Source organism: Pogoniulus pusillus, chromosome Z, assembly GCF_015220805.1.
Source record: "Pogoniulus pusillus isolate bPogPus1 chromosome Z, bPogPus1.pri, whole genome shotgun sequence".
NCBI classification, from domain to species: domain Eukaryota; kingdom Metazoa; phylum Chordata; class Aves; order Piciformes; family Lybiidae; genus Pogoniulus; species Pogoniulus pusillus.
In genome coordinates, this window is record NC_087309.1 from 862,944 (window position 1) to 889,342 (window position 26,399).

A 26,399-nucleotide genomic window follows, 5' to 3' on the forward strand; every position below is an offset into this window, starting at 1 on the left:
CACTGGTAAACAGAGAAGTGTAATCCTAGGTGATACTGAAGAGCCACGGGAACAGTGCGGGAGACTTCACCGTCTTGGTTCTGAGTGTCTCTAAAAGCTTACAGGTGCTCATGTTTCTCAGTGGAACTTCCCACCGTGCCACAAGTCCCAGGTTCTCTGTTGAAAGTGGACAAAGTTCCATAGCTCCTCACTGATCGGATGAAGCATACCCGAGCCAGTGAGTGCAGAACGCGGGAGGGTACCGCAGAGGTTTCTGCCACCATAAACAATGTAAAGCAGTCGAACACTGCAGGGTCTTTTAAAATATTTTTTACAGGAAAAACATACTTTGAAAACTGTAGACTGAGGTTGGTTCCTATGACAGGACACAGAATAAAGTGTTTTGGATATTAATTTCTGAAATCTTCTCACCTCTTGCCTGTACTGAAAGGGTTCTGTGGTGTTAGACCAGTCCTTCCCATATGCATGGGCAGTGGAGGAATCAAGAAGGCACAGGGCATACTCTTTCTATGCCAGTATTTGTTTTGAGTCTCCCTTTATAGGAGTAAAGCTGATGACAGTAGCATTCTTTAGAAACGAATCTGTGCAGCCTGCTTTTTTTAGTTTTCCTGTCCTAATACATCAGTGATTGTTTTATATTACTATTTTTAATAGTATCTAATGAGCCACTGAAATGGCTCTCGTTGATGAGATACCTTTTGGGAAGGCTGATAAAATTCTTCTGTTTATTGTGGTAACAGTAGATCTAGATGCAACCAACACTGGAAACGTTGCAAGCCAATCATTCTTCCATTCGTGGTGATTCTTGTGCTGAAACTAATGAATATTGCAGAAATTCACAAGGCAGAGTAGGTCTGGTATGGCTTTTCAAATGCAGCTGGAATTTGTGGAATGGTAAGCCTTAGTGGTCTTGGATTTTAACCCCACTATGATTGGCAGAGTATTTATTTTAAATTTTTCTGGAGCTCTTACTGCTGACTGGAGGTACAAAGTGATCAAGCATATGGAGATGGTCTTACTTTTCTTTAGAGGGATTAAGTTTCAAGTTAAGATCAAAAGAACAGCCAATATATGTGACATGCCACGTGTCTTAATATAGGATACCAAACATTACATATGTAACGTCCTTCCCTTGGCATGTTAGTGATTCAAAGGAGCTAGGAGTTTAGATTTTGTCTGAGCCACAAGGTAATGTTAATTCTTGTTAAAATAAGTCATCCACAATAAGCACTTAAGGGAAAATCAAAGCTATTACAGCAGATGGCCTGCCAAAAATCTTAAGTCATATATGACAGTCTAATAATGTTAAATTCTTCGAACATGAGTAAAAATGGGGAAGCTTGCAGGTCTAATTCCTGCAAATGTGGGCAGCACAGAACACATAAATGAGTTGCACTGCAAATTCACATAGCTCTTTGTTATGTGTAGTTTGATTTAGGGGCATTCAATTGTTAAGAGAGGTTCAGCAAGTCCTGAACTAATGTCTTTTGTTTACCCTTAATGGGACTGTGTGGCACTTGCGTGGTAACTTTTTCCTGCCACTGTTTTCCGTCTAGTCAGGTGCCACCACATTAGTTTTAACCTAAAAATTATCAAGAGTATCCTCTTAAAACCCCGCATGTGAGTTGGTTTTCCAGGTGCAGCCTGCACGATTGTGTGATCGTGCAGTACTGTGATGTGGCTGGTGCAGACCTGACTTCGCACGCTGCGTGACTTTCCCCATCCTCCCGAGTCCGCGCAGCCTCACGTCTGTGGAGCGAGGTCTAACTCGCGTGCTTTGTAAGGTTGGGTTTGGCTGAAATGCCTGCTCTTCTGTCTGATTTTCTGTGCTGGTAGGTTCACTGCGGACATTGTTAACTTCTTGCTTCGGTATTATTTCAACTGTGGTATATCAGGCAGTCCCTGAAGGATTTTCTTCTGAGTTTGTCTGACACACACAGATTTTCTAGGAGATACCACTGGATACTATGGTTGATTGGAGTAGAAAGTATGTTGCCATTAGGCTGGAATGTAAGGCTTAGCAGAAGAGAAAAGCAATAGACAGCAGAAAGGAGAATCTTGAAGCATTTGTCATTAAAGTACTGCATTGTGCTTGGAAGAAGTCTAAGTAGATTTTAATGTTTTTCCAATGGACTTCATATATACACTGAAATGCAAAGATGTTTACCTGTTTTCGTACTATCCAGCGCTGTGTGTGCTGCTGTCACTGAGGGTTTTCTAGTGTGAGCGTTTCCAAATCAATTTACGGCCTGTTGGAACTTTATCTTCATCTTATTTGTAGGAGATTATTTTTCTTAGGCTTTTTTATTGGGATAGGACCTAACTGTTTTTACCATTTAAGGTTGGAAAATGTCCCCATCTGAAAAATCTTCAAACATTTAGACTACAGCTTAATAGTTCATTTTGACTTGTGTTTCTGGACCAGAGTCAAATATGAGACTTCTAAGCTCAGTTGTGCCTTCTTACAACAAAATACTCTGGTTTCCTTGTAGTAGATGGACAAGGAAATCATATTCTCATATTTTTTGTTGCCTTTTAGGAGAAAAAAAAAAAAAAAAAAAGTAGCATCAGCATTTGCATCCTTTTTTACACCACGTTTCTATGCTCAAGGACTCTGTTAGTTTGAACTGTGTTCAGGTTGAATCAGTCCCAAACCCAAATTCCACGGATGAGCAAAATAGCAGACAAAAGGAGCTGTAACATTGTTACTTGTGTTTAGTGCATGGAACTTAAAGTTTTTGCTGCTTGACACAAATTGTGCTGTGGTTTGGATAGCACTGGCCTGCGGTGGTATTTCACTAGAAGTAGTACATGAATAACAACGTAGTTTTTCTCCTTCCTGAAAGTATTCTTAGGTCTTTTTTCAGCTCTTTGTCTGAATTTTGCTGTTCAGGCTGACATTACCTTCACCTTTCTGAAGTTTGCTACATTTGAAAGTGGATTGCGCAAAATTTTCTGGCGCATTTCTAGGAATAAAGATTAAAAAAGCCAACCCCACCCAATTTGCTGTTAGTTTGTCATTTACTGGAGTCATGGAAGGGCACCCTCAGTTTGCCCCACAGTAATCGAAGACTTTTCACTGTGCTTTAGAAAAATGGAAGCAGCATAGAATGTCTTTGTTTTGCTTGAACTGCCTGCCTGGGTATTCTTTTTCATCAGAGTATTTCTGGATTTAGAGAGTGCACTTAATTGCTTGAAGGATCTGTGGTTTTTCAGTTTCCTGTGGTAAGCAAGTTGGAGAACTCTATAGGAAAACAGTAGGCGTTAACAAATTTTCAGGTTTGAGCAGTGTAGTTAACAGTGCAGGAGAATTTCTTCTCCAGCATTCTGCCTGACCAAATGAGGCTGGAGGAGTGATTACAGTTATAATTTTTACATCTGGCTCCATATGTTTTAGTTTTGATTTCCATAGCAGTTGAGGATAGTGACATGAAACAGTGTGCAGGTGTGTACAACTCCTGTTTCAGGAGACAGAGAGGCTTAATGTTGAGCAGAAGAAATTTTGCCTCTTGCCAGAGAACTGCAAATGGTTGCGTTTTTCTTATTTATATAGGCCTTGCAATCTGTTTCTATGAAAATGAGTAGAAAATGTTATTTTGCAGTGACTACTTCAGATTTTTATCCTTAACCTGCAGAGCTCGAAGTGACTGGGAGTCTTGGAGGATTTCTCTAGTTCCTTTGGTACTATAACTATCCAGAAAGTCCCCTTTCTATCCTGCTGACCTTTGCAAGCACAGGGAGACTGAATGTAGAACTGGTGCCCCACTGCCAATGCATGCAGGGTTTGAGGCAGTTTTTGCTTCCTGCTGCTCTCTAGAGGCAATGATTTGATTGACTGGAGTACACCAGCACTGTTTCCTCATCTGTGCTCTACAAACCTGCTCCATGAAGGTTCATCTATGCACACGATGATTCCATCTCAGTATGAGATAAGGATCTTGTGCCGTAGGAAGGCAGTGTTTAATGTCTGTTAGCTTCATGAGCGTTTATGAGAAGACATTGGCTCTCAGAAACTTTTTTTTCCTGTTTATCTTTATAGATTGCTGTTTCTTCCTGATTAAACAATGATCTCTTTGAGACATCGTTAGTGATTGTATGCTTTTCTAGTAATAAACTTGATAACGTGAGCTCAAGAATTTCTGTTTCCTCTTTTAAAAAGGTCTATGTTATTATTACCACTTACGGAAGTAAAATACTTTCTGTGCTTTTTTTCAGTTACTGTGATCTTTATTTGACACGTTTTAGTGCAGTTAGTTGCTTCTTGAAGCCTACACTTGATAATTTTATTACCCAATAACATAAACTGTGCTTCACTTCTTAATCCTTGTATAAAATGTTATGATATGCCCTGTGTCTTATCTTTCTGCTGTTATAAATTGCTTTGGAAGAATACTTGTGAGCTGTGAATGCTTCCTCTTCAGTGAAGAATCTTGAGTGTAAGCATCTCTTCTCATAGTCTAGACATTCTTTATTCTTCAGAAGTGCAGGTAGGTAATTGGCAGAGGTTTTGCCAAATCAATGTTGTTTCCTTACCAAAGTTCCTAGCTTCCACTTCATTGTTACAATTCTTTATTATCTGTCACTCCTTAGAAGAGGTGAGGTGAAAAATACAATAATTTAAACAAAAAGCTTGAGTTAAAGCCACTGTTTTTCTTTTACAACTAGTCATGTGCTTTTGTCTACAGAAGACAGCTATCTTCTGTTTCTTAAGCCAGTTGATTCATTGTCTCACTCTGAATTATGTCATCGGTTCCAGATTGCTTATGTTTCTCTGATAGGCTTTCATCACTGTGGCAATTCTCCCTGCTCCTCTGTGAAATCTTATCTCTAGCCAGCAAGAGAAGGAGTTCCACAGCTTGACAAGATTAATGCTGATCTAGAATAAATGGTAAGATTTTTGTTCCAGCAAGAAGCATTGAGTCAGTTCTTAGTGAGATGTTTGCAGCCTCCTTTTAAGTATTAAATTTCTTACAGCTTGGCATTAAAATGCAGGTGAGGGACTGAGAACTTGAGCCCTGTCGTATTATCTGAATAGCCTGATAAGTTTATTTCTGCTTGGATCATATTTCATCAACACAGGTATATTCTTAAATGCAAACTGTTGCTTTTTTAGCTTCAGAGAATTTCTGCAGAGATACTGTGTAGTCATTATCTGAAGAAAGAGATACTCAACACACTGTCAGTGAAATGAGTAGCATTGGAAGAGCACAGGTTGAGGGCTTTTTACTCCCTTTAAAGCATATGTTTGCTAGAGCTGCCTGGATGCTGTACGGGTTGAAAGGAGAAACTGAATCCTCTCAAAAGGTTTTCAGTAGCTCTGAGACTCAAGTGGGACTTTCCCATAAAAAGGAGTTCTAGCACAATGATTCCTCTTTGTTGTTTGAAGCATTTATTTCCCTCTGACTGATGAAAAGTGGTTGTAGTTTAACCAGGAGTTGGTTTCAGCAGTTGGTTGGTTTGGGCTGCCTGCACCACAGAGAGGACACACTGACATACAGATGAGCAGGCTTAGCCTCATGGCAGGCTGTCCTGTGATCAAGGCCACAATAATCTCTCTTCTCCCTGCTGAAGCTGAAACTCAGCCATGGTTTTTCAGAGGCAGCTTAGCTTTCTCTATATTTTTTTTTCTCCCCCTGCCAGCTCAAGTAGATAATGTTATTGGTCAGTATTTAGTTAAAAAAAGCTTTGCTTGTGTGCTTCTATCGGGCTTTGTTTTATTTTGTATTGTTTTTTTGGCTTCCATTTTAAGAAGCTGACTCATCGTGTGATCCATTCCCTTCCCTATCAACTGAGAAATCCCCATCTTAAGTCGAGTTGTTCCCCAAATGTTCAAGCACTGGAAGCAGCACCTGTTGGCTTTCTCTTTGAGGCAACTTAAAGACTGTGCAGTCCTTGATCCATTTGTGCTCAGCAGTGAAAATGTGACAGTTCTGATTTTACAGTATTAGATGAACAAAATAGGCAAGAGTCTACAAAAGCAAATGGATTGGTGACAGCTGAGAAACTTGGTGGTAGATGTAAATATATACCCTGAAAAAAGCACAACCCAAACCCAAACTTGCAGCTAGGGAGAAAAGTGCAAATGCTTGTGCTGAAGCATGAGGTGCTTTCAGTAGCTCAAGTTTCTCAAACTTGTGAAGAGTGTGAGTGAGGCAAAAACAGGTTTACATTCAAAGAGGCTCTCATTGATTAAAATTTGAAGAATGTTTAAGGGTACTTGAGGTTTGTATTGCCTTCCTTTAATTGTATATTTTGGATTAAAGTTTTATGTGGGTCAGTCTTCCGTTTCCTCCCATGGGAGTAATGTTCCGTGCTAGGCAAGTAAAACTTATGCTGTATGAGGGGAAGGGGTTGGAGAGGAAGAGATAAGTCTCTGTATGTGTTAATACATGTTTCATACTCCCTAAAGGTCTTTTGGACACAATAGATACCCGCTTAGATGTTCTTAATTTGTAAGAGTGGCTTACTGGGAAAGCAAAATGAGAATGGCGTGTAAGAACAAAAGCATTCATAGGGAGGCTAATGAGTGAGAGATGCCCCAAGCCTGCAACTATATAATGCTTCAGATTCAGTGCTAGACCTCTGTGTAAAGCCATGAGTTGGTAAGAGAGGGCATCTGTCAGATCCCCCATTTGCTTCTCTGCTAACACAGGTGCAATTCTTACTCTGCTTTTGGTGTGGAAAGGCAGTCTCTTCTTCAGTGCTCCAAGCAGAAGACGTCATGGTCAGGAGATTTGGGTTGTCTGTAAAATTCAGCTATTCCTGTTCTTTGCTCTGTGGTATTCTTCTAAATAATTCTAAAACTCTTTTGGGTTTTTCCTTTAACATTGAGTTCTTCTCTTTAATTTGGGGCTTTATTTGTACCAGCTTTCTGACTTTGGTACCCACAGCCTCTTTCTTCCTCTTACTGTTCTGCCTCAGCTCTGGATGTCTTCAGTAAGACTCGACTTTATAGAAAATAGTCTGCTCTGCTGTCCTTAGAGGTTTCTCCTCTTTTCTTTCAGATTGGATGGTAAATGTTGTTTTCAAAGAATTTCATAAGAGAGAACAAGATACGTCCTGCGGCTTAACCTCAGAGGAAACATTGCCTTAAGTAAACAATGCTACTTCTTTCTTCCTTCAAAAGACACTGGGAGTTTTTCTAGGTTCCTTTGCTTTTTTGATACTCAGTGACATGCAGCCCAGGAGCTGTTTTCTTTTAGTTACAATTATGATGCCCAACAACCCTGAAAGTGTGGGCTGGAGCCGTGCAGAAAGATTCCCTGGAGTGTGCCTGTTTCTCTAACGTTACATAGACAGTGGGCGGAGGAATTCAGACCTTGCTGCTTTTTGCGGGGCTGTATTAACTGATACCATCTGAATGCCCCTGGAGCTCTGGCTATCAGTGCACAAGGACACACTTCTCTCGTTTGTTGTACTTGGCCATTCCTTCTGCTTTTTCCAAATAGATTTCAAATCAATTTCCGTTTATTTTAACCTAATTTTTGGAGACCCTTTTTGGTGTGTAAATCCCATTGCATCTTGCACAAATCTCACTTCACACTTGGAAATGAGTTTTAGTCTCTAGTCTACTTGGAATTCGCCTAGCAGTTTCAGAGTGGGGTAACAGCAGTAGCTTTTATTTATCTTTTTTTTTTTTTTTCTTTCTGTTGTATGGGATACAGAGCAAGACTTGATTTAATTTGCTCATCATCTGGTGAACATCTGTATTTCTGTTTGCACCTGAAGTTTTTACCTAATTTTATGTCTTTGAGGTTCTTTGACCCATTTGAACATGGAATTTGGATATATCTCTGCACTGTTCCCATAAATCCTCTTTTATATTATCTCAAAAGTAATGCCACATACAGCAGATACGGATGTCTAGGGTACCAGAGAATTGTCTTGCTTAGAAAAGACCATGAGGATCGTTGAGTCCAACCATTATCTAACTCAGCCAAGTCTGGTGCTAAACTCTGCCCCTTAGCACTGCATCTATGCATCTCCAGAACACCTCCAAGGAGGTGTTTACCATATCTCTGGGGAGCCTGGTCGTGTCTAGGAACCCTTCCAGTGAAGAAGTTTCTTCTGATACCCAGCCTAAATCTCCTCTGTTGCAGCTTGAGGCTGTTTCCTCTTATCCTGTCACTTGCTATGTGGGAGAAGAGACTGGTCCACTCCTGGCTCCAACTCGGGGAGCTGTAGTAGTGTTAGCTTACTATGAGCTAATCTTACCTAAAGTATTATGAACAGAGTCCACGAGCACTTGGACTATGCTTCTGTCTCCAAGCAGATAGAATCATAGAATCAAGCAGGTTGATCCAAGCTCAGCCAGTCCAACCTAGCACTCAGCCCTGTCCAGTCAACCAGACCATGGCACTAAGTGCTCCAGCCGGGATTGGCTTCCGCACCTCCAGGCACAGCGACTCCACCACCTCCCTGGGCAGCCCATTCCAATGCCAATCACTCTCTCTGACAACAACTTCCTCCTAACATCCAGCCTAGACCTGCCCTGGCACAGCTTGAGACTGTCCCGTTGTTCTATTGTTGGTTGCCCGGCAGCAGAGCCCAACCCCACCTGGCTACAGCCTCCCTGCAGGTAGTTGCAGACAGCAATGAGCTCTGCCCTGAGCCTCCTCTGCTGCAGGCTGCACACCCCCAGCTCCCTGAGCATCTCCTCACAGGGCTCTGCTCCAGGCCCCTCCCTAGCCTTGCTGCCCTCCTCTCAACACCTTCCAGCACCTCAACATCTCTCTTGAATTGAGGAGCCCACAGCTAGACACAGAGTTGTAAAGGGGTGACTTCTAGCAAATCTGAAAGCTTTAAGGTTTTGGTTTTTTGAGGGTTATTTAAAAAAATACTATTTACTTGTATCTTTTTTTTGGTACCAGAAGTTACAAGTGACAGGAGGTGCCATGTCCTTACCTTCTGCACATTTCAGTGGTACTGCTGCTGTCTTTTTGGCTGAAATTTTCACTGATGCTTCAGGCTTCTTTTAGTATGATTGTGTTTCCTTAGATAATCAAAAACTGTTTGCAAAGGCTTTCCTTCATCTTTTTTGTTGCCTTTGTCTCTTGCTGTTAAATGTGGAGGGACTGATGGGTTGAAAAAGATGAGTTGCAGCAAAACAAATGGGAAGCAAACTGTCAGAGAGGAAACAATTTAAGCAATAATTCTACTCTTGATGAAACCTAGAAGTGTCTGACAACCCCCTTGAGCTTGATTTGACACTGCAGTGAAGTGAGTGATTGATTGTTTTCTGTTCAGAGGAGCATCTGTGCACATCTTTAACTGTTTTGCTGACTCAGCATTGGGTTATCATAGCCATGTGCTATTTTATTTGGTGTAGGCTTTTAAATCATACCACTGTGCTATCTGAGTACATCCAGAACCTGATACTGTTCTTCATGCTTTCTTCAGGTATCGTGTCCATGAAGTGGTGAGTTCATATATAGGAATTGCACTAGAGATTAAATTCAGAGGGAGCCTAATTTTCCATTTGGAACAAGAGGTTTTGTGATTTGTTCTGACTGATGGTAGGGAAAGGACTTCTGTTGCCTTGAAGCTTCTTCCAAGGAGTTTACTTTTTGCACTGCTTTTGTCCATATTTTGGGATTCAGTTCAGGAAGCTCTGAACTTCCAGGTGAAGCCTTCACTCCAGAGCAGTCCCTGATGTCAGATAAAACAAATGATCTTTTGCCCAGATGCTGTATAAACAAAGACACTATCCTTCACCCCTGTACAGTGTGGCAGCCAGCAGCCTGACCATCAAAAACTGGCTTGAAAGCTTTACTTTATCCTTCAGATAGAGACTGGCTAGAGGGCCGGACCCAGAGGGGATGTTGTGGCCAGGAGGAGGTTGCTCTCTTCTCTCAGGTGGCCAGCGCCAGAACAAGAGGACACAGCCTCAGGCTGCGCCAGGGGAGATTTAGGCTGGAGGTGAGGAGAAAGTTCTTCCCTGAGAGAGTCATTGGACACTGGAATGGGCTGCCCGGGGAGGTGGTGGAGTCACTGTCCCTGGAGCTGTTCAAGGCAGGACTGGATGTGGCACTTGGTGCCATGGTCTGGCCTTGGGCTCTGTGGTAAAGGGTTGGACTTGGTGATCTGTGAGGTCTCTTCCAACTCTCATGATACTGTGATACTGTGGTACTTTATTTTCTTGAGAAATACAAAAGTTATCCTGGGTTTTGGACAGGATTCTCTCCACTGTGATTGTGTTATCGTCACTCAAAAGAAGAATGCATGTTGACCGTGAAGTCCTTTGAAGTGATAATGCTCTGAATAGCAGTGTCATATCTGACTTGTCAGAAGTCAGTCAGTAGTTTCTTCTTGACCTTATTTCCTGCAGACCTGCTCCACTGCTAGTGAAGTTGTCGAATATGTCAAAGAATGAAGAGCACTGTCATTTGTCTGGTTTGGGTGCGTGAGTGTGTGTCTTATGTCTTGTTCAGCTGGTGACTGTGTAGGAATGTTGAAAGTCATTTGAGGTGTGACTGCTGCTTCTGAGACTCCAGAGGCATGGCTTCTCTGAAATGGTGAGAAGTTTTTGACAGGGCTTGGTGAATAATTCCAGACACTGAATCCAAACTTACCTCTTTTCTTAGTGGTCTGAAGGCATAATTTGATGTTCTTTCTCTTTTTGTGTCCTGGAATACTTCTGTAAGGCAAGACATGATCAGGACTCTCTTTGCTCTCCTGAACTGCCTCAGTTTGCTGAGAGTTTGTTTTTTTCTGTCCCACTTGATATTATCCTGTCTTTAATGCCATATACTTACCTGTCTTCATGCAGCACAGGCTGCTATAAAATTGAACATGTGTAGGTCCATGTAGAGGAGCACTTTTAAATTCAGCTGCATGGCCAGCTGTGCACTCGTGAAGGTGAGCCAGGGTAGAATTTTACACCATGCAGTGGAGGGGATGATGCTGTTGGGTTAGCAGCCTTGAGCTAGGGCCCATATGTGGGAATGTGGATTATTAGTTTGTATTGGTCTGGAGGAGATTGGGTATAGCTGCCACTGTTTAATGAGGTTGTGGATTGTCAGAGGAGGTGACTAGTCACAATTTCGATGTGTCTATTTGTACTTAACATCACTTCAAGGTGGCAGTGGCTATTGGAATGTTCATTCATCTCTGTTGGTAGTCGCAAAATAAACAACAGTCTGTTAGGTTTTGCCCTCATTACTGTTGTCCTACAGACAAAGGTGAACCATATCAATCTGATATTCTGAAAACATTAAAGTGATGTTGCTGGTTGTATTTTAAATTTAGTAGGTTTCATACTTCCCCTTTTTTCTTACTAATTCTTTCTCCCCCCCCCCCCCCCCCCCCCTTCTTTTCTGTAGCAGTAAAACCAGATGTGTAATGCTGTGGAAACCAGAGTCTGCAGCTTTAGCTCACACGGTCAAATCCATAGACTGTTGGACTAATTTAACATTAGAGTGGTCATACAGAATAAAATAGGTTTTATTTATGCATGACTTTTTAGTCTCCCTTACCTTGGTATGCAAAATTTCATTCGAGTGTCTTGTTTCTGGCATTCAGTTACCTCCGTCCCCAGTTATTTCCTACTCTCAGTGTTCTAATTGTCTACTTCAGTTTCCTCCCCACTTCTTACATTATCTCTTCAAGCTTTGAGCTTTCTTTGCACCTCATGATCCCTTACCACATCAGAACTACAGAATCTGCTGTGTGTAAATTTGGCTTTTAAAAATAGTCTCCCTGAGTTTTCATCAACAGCGTCAGATGTTCAGTCCTCTGAACATAAGTGTCTGATGGATACTAGAAGTCTGTTTCTTCAGTGATGCCTTCATTGAAAAATAAAATGTAGAGGCAGACCATATCCACAAATATTAAGCAAGAGGGGGAAGGGAGCAGAGTTATGGCTGAGCTTTCAGCCTTAATTCTGGATTTCAAGAGCTCTGAATGCTTGATTTGTTAGCATTAATGTTGCACTAACTTAGGGTATTTTTGCATGAGTGTGTGTGTTTAGCCAACTAAGCATGAAATCCCTTGCTTCTGTTTGTCCCTATTAAATAGGGGCAACAAAAGAAACAGACAGGAGATGGGTCCAGAACAAAGCAGAAATAATGGAGTATTTCACCCCAAAAAGGAGAGTGAAACGAGAAGTACAATGAGTAGGCACAGGCAGACTCAGTGGCTGGGGGCAGTGTAATGTGTTGGAGAGAGTAGTAATTCAGGGACATTTGCTGCCCAGAGTTTCAATCTGTGATCTCTGAGCAGCACACATGTCAGAAGTGTTTGGCCACCCATGTTACAGATAAACTATTTTAGTGCTTTTCCCAGAAGAAATCCCTCTGCAGGTTTAAAAGGGTGCTGTTGGATTGTCAGCTTTAATACTGATCCATCTGAAACTGAAGTAGACTGGTTGGGATATAAATATCTAAGCAGCAGTAGGACTAGCCAATTCCTTCCCTTATCCCCGATGTATGTGTGTATGTATGCTACAGGTAGATGTATAGTCATACAAGTAAAACAAAAGTAAAGATGGTGCTGAATCCTGCAGAGGTTTCTGCAGGCTGCTGCACCAAATTACTCCCAGGTTCCTTACATCCAAAACTAGCCAAAGGCATAAATAGCCTTTGCTAGATAGTTTATTGTTTTAATTTCAGTGCTTTCGAATCTGCCTGTTCATTTAACTAACTAAATAACTATGCTCCCAACTCTTTGCCTGCTGATGGCATCTCAAAGAGTGATGTAGCTCTAGTCTATGCTTCACAAAATACTTCAGGATGCATTTTCTGTCCATAACCAAAAACCAGAATATAGGATGTAATTTTCTGCTCTTGTGGAGTTTGCCCAGGTTGTGACAACAGTGGTTTAGTCTCTCTGATGGATGCTTAAACAGTGCTGACCTTAAGGCCCAAGTAACTTTAAGCTGCTGAGAGAGCAGGAAGGAAGCAATCAGTCTGTTTGGGTAGTAATGTGTGCAATGGAAGAGATGTTCATCAAGCTTGAGTGAAGTGGATTGCAAAGTAAGTTTATAAAACGTAGTTACTTTATTACAAATTTTCCCTAAAATAGATGTAGAATTCGTAATGTCTATCAATGTTAAGTAGCCCAGCAGCCTAAATTTCATCAGCTTATTGAAGCTAGAATATATAAAATGTTTTCATTCCAACCTAACAAAAGAATATACCCTAGAATACAGTGAAGGAAATTAGCCTTGCAGAAGGACTAAGTAATGAATATAACAGAGATAGGGGAATCATACCAAATAAAACATGGGAGTGGTCTGAAGGGAGCCATTTCTCTGTCTTCTGGGGTTCTGTGTTTGCTGTATCTTCAGAAACTTTTCATACCTAACTATGCTTACCAGTGAAGGATGAGTGAGTGGGTGGTGGGTCTATGAGTGCTGCTTTGGACATGCCATTTGATCTGGATTTTTGACCATGGATTTAATCAACAGCACATGAAGATTCTCCAAACCAAATTAGACTTAAGGTGTCTGCACTAAAGAGGTACTGAAAGTCACAAAACCAGCCTGGGCAGCCCCTCTGCACCCACAAAGCTTCCTCGTGTGGGCTACAAAGAGTAATTATCTGCAGGTTGTTAGGTGTTGCCACGGCTGCAGGAGTGGTCTGGTTACATAAAAGATGGCACGATGTGTGGACAGGCAGTAGCACAGGTTTTCATCATCTCCTCTGTTCTTGGTTGGGTTTTTTTGGTAGGACATCAGTAAGTTGTTCTGGTGGGGTAGGATTGAATCCTTGTTAAAATCTGTCTACAAAGGGCCTGACAGCCTTGGGAAATCTGGCAAGCTTCGAATAATTTTATGGCCTTCAGCCTGATACCCATTAAGTAGAAGCTCCAAGGGAGTTTATGTTGTGCAAGGAACTCTATTGTCCCTTCTGACTGAAGTCCCAGAGTGTTTGCTGTGGCTCTGCAGTGTTGGTGAGATGAGTACCAGCTGACATCAGTGCGTACAGCGTGAAGACGTGTCAGCAGACATAGACGCAGGGTCAAATGTCCTTGGCAGAGTGGGGTTCTTGAGGAACATGTTAATAGAGGCAAAGCTTTCGTTTTTAGGATCTCTTACCTTTGTTCCTCTTACCTAGCAGTGCAAATATTTTCGTTCTTGAAGTCTTTTCTTTCACCTTTCCAAAAGGTGCTGGAGGAATTATGTAGCTTTCCCATAAGTTAAATTTGGGGTTTATTAAATCGCTGAGGACTGTTTTGTCATGGATAAATAACCATCCACACAGGAGGACTCCAGTGCAAGGTCTACGTCCAGCAAGCTCTCTTTCTGGAGTCATGTTCTCTTTGGGTGACTTGCTCTCAGAGCCAGACCCCAGTATTTGTAGCAGGGCCTTAACTGACTTCTCTTTGGCTTCTGTGCTTCTCCAGTAGCCCCTAGTGAGACATCTTGGGCAGTCAGTCATGTAGACAAACTGGGCTAAGGTTGTAAAGACTGGATTTCTGTAACCAATGTAGTGATTAACTTGTGGTTAAAAATGAAGAAAACAAACAAACAAAGCCCCCCAAAACCCCCCAAAACACCCTTCAGGAAGACCAAACCAAACCTCATAGTGATGAAAAAAGAAGGCACTGAGACCACATAAATACAGTGTATGGAGAGTGAGTGCACAAATATGTTTTCCCATGCTTGTTACTGTCAGTGTATTCCTCTAAGGGGGAAGGTGACAAGGTATTTTTATGTGTTGGGGTGGTGTAGGTGCATCTTGGACACTAGTGGGTACCTTAAGTTTTTACATAAAGCTCTTACACATGGTGTATATAGAAGTGTCTGATGAGCCTTACAAAGGTCTTAAGGCACCTTTTGAATGAGTTTGGTTGGCTTTTGCAGTGCTAAGAGACGTGTGCAGTACTCTGAAGTAGGCTGTAAGAGATTTCTGCTCTTGGTGCTGTGACTAATTTACATTTTCCAGGGAAAGTGAGAGATCTGTGTATTTTTACTAGCTCTCTGTCCAGCAAAATTTGCTTATCATCTGTACTCTTGACAGCTGATACTGTGAAATAAAACACATGGTAAAACAAGTCCACAAAGGGCACTGATGAGGCAGAGTTTTTCCTGTGACAACACTCAAAGCCTGTCCAGCAGTTGCACAGAAGCTGCTTTGATGCTCACACCAGGTATTGCAGCAAAGGAGCACAGGAAGCAAATGTGTGCGCTCACACTGTGGCGCTGAGGTGAGCATGCGGCGTCTCACACAGGTGATGCCAACCAGGAAACGGATGTGACTGTGCTCAGGCCAGCTTTAGGACAGTTAGGTGAAAAGTTGCTTTTGTGTTTACTTATAAAGCTTTCCAGGATTTTCTTGCAAAGCTTTTCTGGTGGTCTCAGCCTATTAACTGTTGATGTTGTCAAAACAGTAAGCGGGAATAATAATTTGCTTCTCTCCAATGCCTTTAAGTTTTCAAACTTGATTATTAGAACCTCAGTGAATAAACATTGGCCAAACAAACTCCAAAAAACAAGCTAAAATAATTTCTTCTTTTTGTTTTTATTTTTCTCTGCCCTGGCAGTGTTTTAGAGCACTTTGCTGCAAGGGACCACCACCACCAAGACCTGAATATGACTTGGTTTGCATAGGTCTCACTGGTTCTGGCAAGACAAGTCTTCTGTCACAGCTTTGCAGTGAAAGCCCGGAGAACATAGTGTCTACCACAGGTAGGATGCTGTCTTTATTTCGTGATGTGCTGGTGTGTTGCCCAAAGATAAATTTTGAAACATGTAGCAGCAGTAGTAGAGAACTTGAACTTAGTTGTCTTTGCTTTTGGGAGTACCTAATGGCTTGCTTTGAGGCTTGCACCACTCACTCTTCCATGGTTTGGCCGTGCACTGGGGAGTACCCCTGAAAGCACACCTTTTGAACAGTGTTGGAAGTCAGAGCATGCACTCTGGCACACTGACGTAGAGCCGTTGGAAATGTGCAGTAGCACTGTGGTGTAGACACATGAAAAGGTGTCATTCTTCTGTTTTAGGCAGTCATTGTATGGACAGAAGAGAATGTATTACACAATAGAAGGGTCAGCATTGGTCTAAACTTAAGTTAGTTTTTATTTCCACTTATGCTTGGTCAGCAGTGCCTTGTGTGTGCCAGCAACCAAAAGAAGAAGTTGCATGGGAGTGTTTCTTGCTGATTATACTCCTTTCCTTTTGGATCAGAGAGAAGGAAAGACTTGTTTATGTGCTATGGGCAGACTTAGGTCAGAGAATCAGTTTGCAGATACATAAAGATACATAAAATCTGATATAATCACAACTAAAAGATAGATCTTAAGTCCCCCAAAAATGAATATGTGTGGTGGTAGAGCATAGTGCCTAATACTGAGAAAGATACTTTGACTTTAGAAAGCATACATACAAATGAAAAAAAAAAAAGCCCACTCCCCCAACCACATCAAACAAACAGCCCCCCAAAAAAACCCACGAACCAAACACTCACCCCAGATCCAAGCAACCCTACCGAAAACCCAGAAAGAAACACATTGAGTGAGGGTGGCTGCACAGTTCTGAAAGTGGACAGATTAGGTCATAGAGGTGAAAGGAATCTGTTTCTGTGGCTAAGGTGCTGATATGCTCAGGGAACAGACAGTGAGTGTGATGCAAGTAACTTGTGTTTATAGTTACATGGCTTTTTATTGTAGCTGTGGTTCATGGGCTTCAGATTTATGACTGTCCCTTAGCAGCCATAACTGATTTTCAGTGTATGTTTGTTTAAATTACAAGCACATAAGGTTATTTAATAAAACTGTAAGTAAACAAAGTAAAATGGGTACCAAAAAAACTGCTTTTTTTTTTCTCCTTGTAATGAATACTTAACCCATTGCCTTCATGGTAGTTTTATTGGCAACATAAAAGATAAATGACAGTTGATTGTGTGGAGATGTCAGTGCCTAACTCAAAAAGCCAGAGGGAGCTTGCAGAGTAATTCATCCTTTTTAAAATTTCCTCCCCTCTTCTGAGCTTTAGCTTTTGAGTCCACGTGGAATTAGTGCAAATTGTACGTTTGACACTTTCAGCTCTGATGTGAGTAACAGTATAGACCTATCAAATGAACTAATGGAAGTTTCTAGGTGGTGGCAACAAAATACTATAATTTAGTTAGTCGACTTGAGAAGTTAAACTGGACTCTACAAAAATTGAGTCAGCATGCAAACCAAAATGAGGCATATATAGGCTTATGCAGCTTCTACCAAATCTACCCGTGCTGTGTGAGAAAATTGTGTTGGCTATCCAAAGATGCAGTGTGACAACTCCAGCTGTGTACTCTCAAAGTGTAACCTGTGTCTTTGCTGGTCCTACCAACGCCACTCATGTCCGTTCCAGTTTGAACTCCTTTTCTGGGAAGAAGTTAAGGTTTAAAACAACAACTACTAAGGTATTTTGTAATCATTTCTCTTTCACTTACTTCTGTGAATCTGGACTGGACAGTGGTTGGAGCTGGAATATCTTATTTGGTTGATCTACTGATGGTTGATTTGGTTGATGAAAAAAATGTTATTTCCATTAAATGATGGTTAATAAACTTGGAGTGAAACACATGTTTTTTAACCTTCTTTACTCAGTTCACAGGTATGTAATCACACTGGAACTGCTTGTGCTAGATGGAAATGAATTTAAAGTCCATCTGGACATTTTATGCTGAAAGAACAGAGATAACTTTCCTATCTAAAGTATGTTCTCTGTGCATATATGCACTAAGCATGCAGAATATACTATGTAGTGTATTATTGGACTGCTGGAAGCCTTTACGTCCTATATCTCTTGACTCTCTGAATTTTCAGTTAAGAGATGATTCTAGTGTGCTTAAATTTTTGCAATGCATATCACTTGGGTCTGTAAGAGGGTGTTTCTCTTAATAACATTTACAGACAGGATTAATGCTCCAGGTGTAGCCAAAATCTGTGAAGTTCAAATGTAGGGAAAAAGTTACTTGTATTGCATGTTGTCTGCCACATCTCCCAACAATGCAGGAGTATTACCTGAAAACAAAACTTCTGTGGCAGCTGCATTATGAAATGATCTTATAAAGGTGTGTTCTGTACTAACTCTTTACCACATGCTAGCGAGTCTGGATGGAAGTGTTGTGCTGAATATTGTATGTGCCAGGTATTTAATAGTATCGTTGCATATTTAATTGCTCTTGCTGTTTTAGTCTCCGCTTCTCCTCTGCTGATATTTCTAAACATTATATTGAAACAGAATTTCGTATACAAAGTTCTTTACAGAAAAAAAACAGCCTTCTCTGAATTTGTGCAGTTGGTCTTCAAATGGCTTCATTAAGAAATAACTTATTAATACTCTTTATTTCTGTTCTTAGGTTTTAGTATAAAAGCGGTGCCGTTCCAGAATGCCATCTTGAACGTAAAAGAACTTGGAGGTACATCATTTATTCATTTGGTTATAAAAACATGCACTGTCTAAATCTCATCAAACTGCTAATTGTTATCAGCTCTAAAATGACAGATTGCTGTGGCTTGAACTCAAAACTTGTGTTGCACTATAGCAGATAAAGCTGAAAAGTGCTGCAAATGCTGACTACAAAGAACAAAAAGTAAAGATCAGGAGGAGAGGCAGGTAGAGTAAGTGTGGTGTATATCCTTAATATTGTTTCTTGGGTCACAGTGAGTAAGCTATACAGAAACAGCTGCAGCTGTGGTATGGCTCATGTGGCAGCACAAGGAAGTGTTCCCTGTGCCTATCATATGCATAAGCTTTTAGTTACAGATAGTGGCTGAGGTAAGTGTGGACGTTTAGCAGAACTGATATGTATTCTGCATCCCTTAAAGTCTTGCAAAGACAGACAGCTTCCAGTTTGATACATTCTTTGAGAGGTGCTCTGTTGCTGGCTCTGTTGGGTTCTAGAAGGACAGTTGTTTTTTGGCTGTGGTGTTTTCTGGTGGTCTGTGTAGAGGGGAGCAATTTGGCTGTCCAGTTCTGGCTCTCATCTTCAGTGATCGAACTTGATCACTGTTAAGAGGAAGAAAATACCATCCTAAATGAGAGTGCTTATGTGGCCTAATTTCATCTGATGTTTAATGTAAAAAACATGTAGTTCTTTATATTCCAGAATTTATGTAGGTCTTTATTATCCACTTAAGTGTAGCAGAATGAATCTTGAGGATGTGTGCTCGATTTTCATCAAGGCTGAAGCCTCTCTCAAGTGCTCAGGGGTAGAAGTGAACTTGCTTCTTGAAGGAACTTCAGCAAGATCAAACCCAGTCTCATGGTGGTTGTCTTATCTGAAATGCACATCTCAAAAGGACAGCATTTCCTCTTTGCTGCCGCTAGTCTGTGGATTGGGACATTTATGTTCTTGTTTGTGCAGAAGTTTTCTTTGCTCAAAGTGCTGCTCCAGAGGCACGATCTCTGTTCTGCTTGGTCGTGTTACCTGCTCCACTGGCATTTCTGTTCTTTGTAGGGCAAATTGTTTGCAGCCCGCTTTACCTCTTCCACTGTCTGATCTCTCTGAACTGTAACTCACTTAAATAAGTACCAATTTTGCATCAAGAATTGAATTTGAGTATCCTATAGCAGACACTTGTTAAAGCCTTAGACTTCTCTGATCACACAACTTCAGTTTTATGCAAGTATGTGTGTTATGAGAAGCCTCATTTCAGCACCTTGATGTCTTATGACAGGATGTCCAGAAGTAATACAGAGTATTTGATTTGTACTTTTCACAATTTTATCTCTTCCTGAAGACAGGACTGTCAGATTTTTTTTCCCCCTCTTTATGGGTCCTTATATTTCTGTACTCAGAAATGGCTTAATCTGTTTTTCCTATGAGGTACTTGAGAAGAATGCTCATTCTGATAGCTTTTCATTGCCTAGGTAAGGGAGCTAGGGCAAGCTTCCAGAACTTTGGTTTTCTTCCAGAAGTAGATGGTAAATATTTAATCTTCCAGTTAGGAGATACATTCCTATTTCATGAAGGGAAAGATGGAGCTTTCCAGGGTCTGCATGTTTTCTCTCTTGCTGCTATGTAAAAGTTAAAACATCTTGCGTATTTTATGACTGCTAAATCTTACTCTGGAATTTCTCCTTCTGGTGGGGAAGAGAAGCATACACTTTTGTTCTTATTCCTGCTTTGGGTTGTTACGGCATTGTTATCTATATTCATTTTACTGTGGTATGAGGACTTATCCAGATGTTTGATCTTGGAAACTTGGAGGAAGGTGGAAGCACATCTGTTTTTAATGATTGCTGTCCATTGTTGCATGTTTTTCCAAGCATCCAGTTGTATATACTTTTTTTATACTCTACTTTAAAATTGTCTTAAATATAGGTTACTGAAAGGTTCATATGTCCTTGTACAGCAGAGTATTAATAGCCAAATTTACAAACATTATAGCAGAAAAGTTATGCTGCTTAAGGTTCTTATATTCAGCAGCTGAGCAATTATGTGAAGCAGATGCTGACTGCACAGCATCCTTTTTGCTTGGTCAGTGCAGTATCCTTCCCCAAGGTGGAAAATGGTGCTGGTTTTTATCTGCACCTTCTAGAGCTCCTAATGAAGCCTGATGTCCAATCTAAACCTCCCCAGCCTCAGCTTGAGTCCATTCCCCCTTGTTCTGTCTCCAGTTACTTGTGAGCAGAGCCCAGCAGCAGCCTCTCCACAATGTCCCTTCAGGTAGCTGTAGTTAGCAGTGAGGTCTGCCCTCAGTCTCCTCATCCTCACACTAACCATGCCCAGCTTCCTCAGTCAGTCCTCATCAGATTTATTATCCAGGCCCTTCCCCAGTTTAGTCGTCCTCCTCTGGACCTGCTCCAGCACCTCCACACCTCTCTGTTGTATTGTGGTGCCCAAAACTGAACACAACTCAAGCTGTGGCCTCACCAAAGCTGAGTCCGAGGGGACAATCCCCTCCCTGCTCCTTCTGGACACAGCATTTCTCATCCTAGCCAGGATGCCATTGGTCTTCTTGGCCACCTGGGCACACTGCTGGCTCAGATTGAGTTTGTCTGTTACAGCCCCCAGGTCCCTTTCTGCCAAGCAGCTGTCCAGCCACACTGCCCCAAGCCTGTAGTGTTGCTTGGGGTTGTTGTTGCGCAAGAGCAGGAGCTGGCACTTGGCCTTGTTGAAGCTCATCCTGCTAATGTTGTCTCATTGATCTTAGCCCATCCAAGTCCCTCTGCAGAGCCTCTCTGCCCTCATTCGAATCAACACTGACACCTACCTTGGTGTCATCTGCAAACTCTGCTGACACTGTTGTGGAGGCAGGGAATTAATGTGGCCGAGTCAGGAATTTTATACAAAAATAGAGTTATTTTATTGTCCCAAAAGCCCGTCCCTAAAACTAGATACAGAAAGTAATTCAGTTTTAACTACCAGATTCAGCTCATTTGAGAAGATCTGCAGGATGCTATCGATAATCTGACTATTTTGGAAGTCAGATGTTGGAAAAGGCTTGAGCTATTAAGGAATAGCATTTCCCACTTAATAATAAAGCTGAGCCAGAATAACTCATGGGCAGGCCCTCTCCTCCTTTTCCTCTGCCCTTGCACAAGTATGAGGCCCTGCATGCAGAGGGTACAGAGGGTGAGAACAACGAGGAGCATCCTGGCCTGCATCAGGAATGGTGTGGCCAGCAGGAGCAGGGAGGTCATTCTGCCCCTGTACTCTGCACTGGTTAGACCACACCTTGAGTACTGTGTTCAGTTCTGGGCCCCCCAGTTTAGGAAGGACACTGAGATGCTTGAGCGTGTCCAGAGAAGGGCGACGAGGCTGAGGAGAGGCCTTGAGCACAGCCCTACGAGGAGAGGCTGAGGGAGCTGGGATTGGTTAGCCTGGAGAATAGGAGGCTCAGGGGTGACCTTATTGCTGTCTACAACTACCTGAGGGGAGGTTGTGGCCAGGAGGAGGTTGCTCTCTTCTCTCAGGTGGCCAGCACCAGAACGAGAGGACACAGCCTTAGGCTGCGCCAGGGGAGGTTTAGGCTGGAGGTGAGGAGAAAGTTCTTCCTTGAGAGAGTCATTGGACACTGGAATGGGCTGCCCGGGGAGGTGGTGGAGTCGCCATCCCTGGGGCACTTTAAGGCAAGGTTGGACGTGGCACTTGGTGCCATGGTCTAGCCTTGAGCTCTGTGGTAAAGGGTTGGACTCGATGATCTGTGAGGTCTCTTCCAACCCTGATGATACTATGATGATACTATGGTCCAGCCTTCTTTCAGAAGCTGCAGAAGAGTCTTAAGGGTCGTTAAGGTCTGCACAAAGGACGTTAATGGATGAAGCAGTCCTTTAGACTGCTAGGCTCTGTCTGTATCCAGGCCAGGCGAGAGGTGGGGGGAGAACTCTCAGGCAGGCATGAACGCTCAGGCAGGAATGAACTCCAAGGCGGGCACCCCACGGCAGGAAGTCCCCCAATATTTATACCCCCCTAGACACAAAGAAAAGTTAGCAATGCCTGGGTGCAAAGAGCACAGCCAGTCCCAGCCCGATCCCAGCGCGGGCACTGAGCGGGCACCCCTCATACCTAAGGGCCCCTTGCTCTCCCCCTTCACGCCTGCAGGGCAAGGCGGGGGGGAAACCAGGCAGCTTTTCCTCTCCCATTCAAGCCACAGAGGGAGAGGAATTTAGGGGTATCCAGGACTCCAGGACAGACACTCTCTCTGCCTGAATCAAGGTCGTCAGTAAAGATGTTAAACAGAAGTGGTCCCAACACAGATCCTTGAGGAACACCGCCAGTGCCTGGCTTCCTGCTAGATTTAACTCCATTGACCATCACTCTCTGGGCCCTCCTGCCCAGCAGTGCTTTATCCAGCAGACAGTGCTCAGCCAAGCCACGAGCAGCCAATTTGTCTACCAGAATTGTGTGGGGAACAGTATCAAAAGCTTTCCCAAAGTCTAAAAATATAACATCCACAGCCTTCCCCTCATCCAGTAGCTGGGTGATCCTGTTAGAGAAGATCAGATCAGGTTGGTCAGGCAGGACCTCCCCCTCCTAAATACATGCTGACTGGGCCTGATCCCCTGGTTGTCTGTATGACTTAAGATGGCATTTGAGATGCCCTGCTCCATGACCTTCCCTGGTACCGAGGTCAGACTGATAGGGCTGCCAGAAAATGTTCTCCTTTGCTTTGTTACAGAGCGGTGTTCTGAACACCTTGTGGCAGCGTGGTGTGGCAGAGCAGCTAAAATGTACATAGTGAGTGGTCAGAAAACTGATCCCATGGGTAAATGCCATCCTAAGCCATCTTCCCTTGGACAAACTAGCAGTATAGAGATTTGGTTGCTTTGTCTTTGACTAAAAGCAACACTCTACAAGATCCGGTTATGAGTGGCACGTGGTGCCCTCTGTGACATTGCTGCTTCTAGCAGATTACAGAACATCTCAGAAGGTGAGATCTTTAGAGGACCCTGGTGTGCTGTGTCCAGGCTATGAGGTGCACAGAGACTTCCAGCTTCTGAAAGCATTACAGTTAGATCTGTTTGCTATCAGTCGGCCTAAGCCCATGCTGTCACACCATTGCCTCATTTCACAGATAAGAGAGAGCATTTGCACATGTGTGTGGATCTTGCTAATGGGAGTCCCGAGGAAGTGCTCCTTCCACTGTGCTTGGGATAGGTTGTTTTCATTCCATGATTAGCTTTTTACTGTATGAATAGACAGCTTGCTGCCTCTCATAGTGGAAAGAAAACCACCATGCAAGCAATGCTTATCAAAGCTACATACAATATAAGTAAAAGAGAGAGAGGAGCAGACCTTTTGGTTTGCTGAAAGGCCTCTGGTAGGCTTTCAATTGCATCTTCTTCAGGCTGACTCACAGGGTAGAGTGTATCAGCCTAGTTTAGCACCAGAAAGGATACCTATATTTTATGAACTCTCTCCCAGACAAAAATAGCCCCAGTTTTTATTTTTGATTCTACACAGAAAACGCTTTGGTCCCGTCAGAGGCTGAAGTGGATTCAGACTTGTGTGAGCCAGTCAGCAAAAGGGCTAATCGGACAGAAATGCATAGCTGTGGTATACTTGCTGCTTCCTTTACCTGCCAGCTGGTCTGAAGCGCCTTAGAGAGAGAGGTGTTTTGAGCTTTACTGGAGAGAACCTGCACTTCTACCAAGCATGTGTCTGCATCCCAGAGGAGGAACATCAGAGCTGTGCTGGCAGCAGTCATCAACCTGAGGACTTGCGCTGCTGGCTGAGGAGTTACGCTGCTGGCTCTTAATTCCTTCTAGTAGGGGTGGAAGAAGAGCAGAGATGCAATGATGGGTAGAGAGGATGGCAGATGATTTTCTTATCTTCATTCTGAGATAATGTGTAAGATGTACTAATGAATTTTTGAAATGAACTTTCTGTTCCTGACTGTAACGGGAGACAAATGATGTGCTTTATTTTAAGATGGTAGTAAAACGCACATGATGAAGTATATTATACTGATTGTCTGCAGGCAAATGTAAGTACAGGGGGTTTAAAACCTTGAAGTGTTGCTCTAACCTGTTAAAGTGTCAGAGTAGGTGGAGAGTTGGAGATGGCATCTAAGTTAGTTAATAGGGAAAATACTGAAAGCTTAACTTGCAAGGTTGATGTCGCTGGGTAAGCCTGGAAGGCAGATGAGGTGACAGAGTTGGTTTGATCAGAAAAATTAAAGTAAGCACAGTAAACTTAATGTGAACTTCTGATTTTCGTGTGCATTGGAGACAAGGCAGAAGACATTTCTTAACACTTTTGCATGTGGGTTTTATTTTGTGTCTTTAATTGTGTCCATTCACTTTGTTACTGAGTTGCTGCAGTGAATGTAGCTCACTCAGCAGTCTCAGAATGCTCCACTTTCAGGAAGAAAACCTGCCAGTTTCGTGCTGTGATGCTTTGTGTAGGGTTGCAGGAGCGCCCTGCCTGAAAGGCAGGCAAAAGTGGGCTGTGGTGGATTGGTTTTAAACCCTAGGAAGCACAAGCGCTGGCATTTTGAACCTCGAGGAAGGTTTTGTGTTAGCATCTGCATTGCCACTCACTGGAAAGCAGTAGCAGCACAAAACAGCCGTCAAATGATGACTGACATTACGTGAGCAGGAAGCTGCTTTGTCTGTGGGAGATGTCTGCTGCAAGTGGACAAATTGCATTTACATGTGGAGCAGGTACCTTTGAAAGGATGTATAGCTTTACTTGTAATAAAAAGGATCTGACAGGCTGGAAACAAACAGACAAAACCAAACAAAAAAAAAATGAACAAACAAGCACACCTCACCCCCCCAAAACAGCCCAAATATCTGTGTGCTGTACTGATTCAAGGGGAATACTGAGACGCCTTAATAAAAATTGTGCCTGAATAGACAAGGAGCAGACATCTCTCTTAAAATGTGTTAAGATTTCTAAGGTTTGGATATCTTTCTGATGGCACAAGTATCCCATGTTGAGGAAATGTTGGGAGCTGAAGGTGTCACCCCTATTTAGAGTTAGAAATGGTTACTTCAGAAATATTTTAATAAGGTTTTCTGTGGGTGGGAGGGTAGGGGGCATTCAAAGATTTTGCAAGAACAGACAATAGATTTATTTTCCCCCTCTCCTCCTTCTTATAGCTCCACCCCTCAGCCAGTCTTCCATGCAGGAAGATTTTGTCAGAGTTACAAAATCATAGAATTAACCAGGTTGGAAGAGACCTCTAACATCACCAAGTCCAACCTGACATCTTTTAATTAACTAACCCATGGCACCAAGTGCCTCATCCAATTTCCATTTAAACACCTCCAGGCATGGCCACTCCACCACCTCCCTGGGCAGCCCATTCCAATGCCAATCACTCTCTCTGCCAGGAACTTCCTCCTAACATCCAGCCTATACCTGCCCTGGCACAACTTGAGACTGTGTCCCCTTATTCTGTTGCTGCTTGTCTGGGAGAAGAGCCCAACCCCCACCTGGCTACAGCCTCCCTGCAGGCAGCTGCAGACAGCAATGAGCTCTGCCCTGAGCCTCCTCTGCTGCAGGCTGCACACCCCCAGCTCCCTGAGCGTCTCCTCACAGGGCTGTGCTCCAGGCCCCTCCCCAGCCTTGCTGCCCTGCTCTCCAAACACCTTCCAGCACCTCATCATCTCTCTGGAACTGAGTAGCCCAGAACTGGACACAGCACTCCAGGTGTGTCCTGAGCAGTGCTGAGCACAGGGGCAGAATGACAGCTGATGTGTTCATTGATCTTTCTGCTAATTAGAAGTGGTTTGTTTAATATCAACAGAGGATTTAACTGTATGATTTTTTCAGAATTAGCTCTAAGCCTTTCAAAATAAACAGATGTCTTTATTTTAGGTGAGTGGATGTAATAGTTGAAGTGATACAAAACCTGGTTGCAGCCTTCATTCTTTCATGGCCTCAGGTTAAATATTTTTGGTGGGGAATGAAGAAAAGTTGTTCCCTGGATTTGAGACTATAAGTTCTCAAGAGCTGTAATGTATCTCGAGGAGAAGGAAAGCTCTCCCATGCAGGCTGGACTCTCTGGAAGCAGTG

At 42.7% G+C, this 26,399-nt stretch overlaps 1 protein-coding gene across 7 annotated transcripts in view; it reads left to right on the forward strand.

The window, feature by feature from the left end:
• Positions 1 to 26,399, forward strand: part of ARL15 (ADP ribosylation factor like GTPase 15) — a 272,573-nt gene that overhangs the window by 93,389 nt on the left and 152,785 nt on the right. For all 7 annotated transcript variants that reach the window (XM_064140473.1, XM_064140469.1, XM_064140468.1 and 4 more), the window contains 2 exons: positions 15,484 to 15,628; positions 18,285 to 18,344. In XM_064140473.1, the coding sequence (XP_063996543.1) occupies positions 15,484 to 15,628; positions 18,285 to 18,344 (205 nt within the window). The remainder of the gene's footprint in view (positions 1 to 15,483; positions 15,629 to 18,284; positions 18,345 to 26,399) is intronic.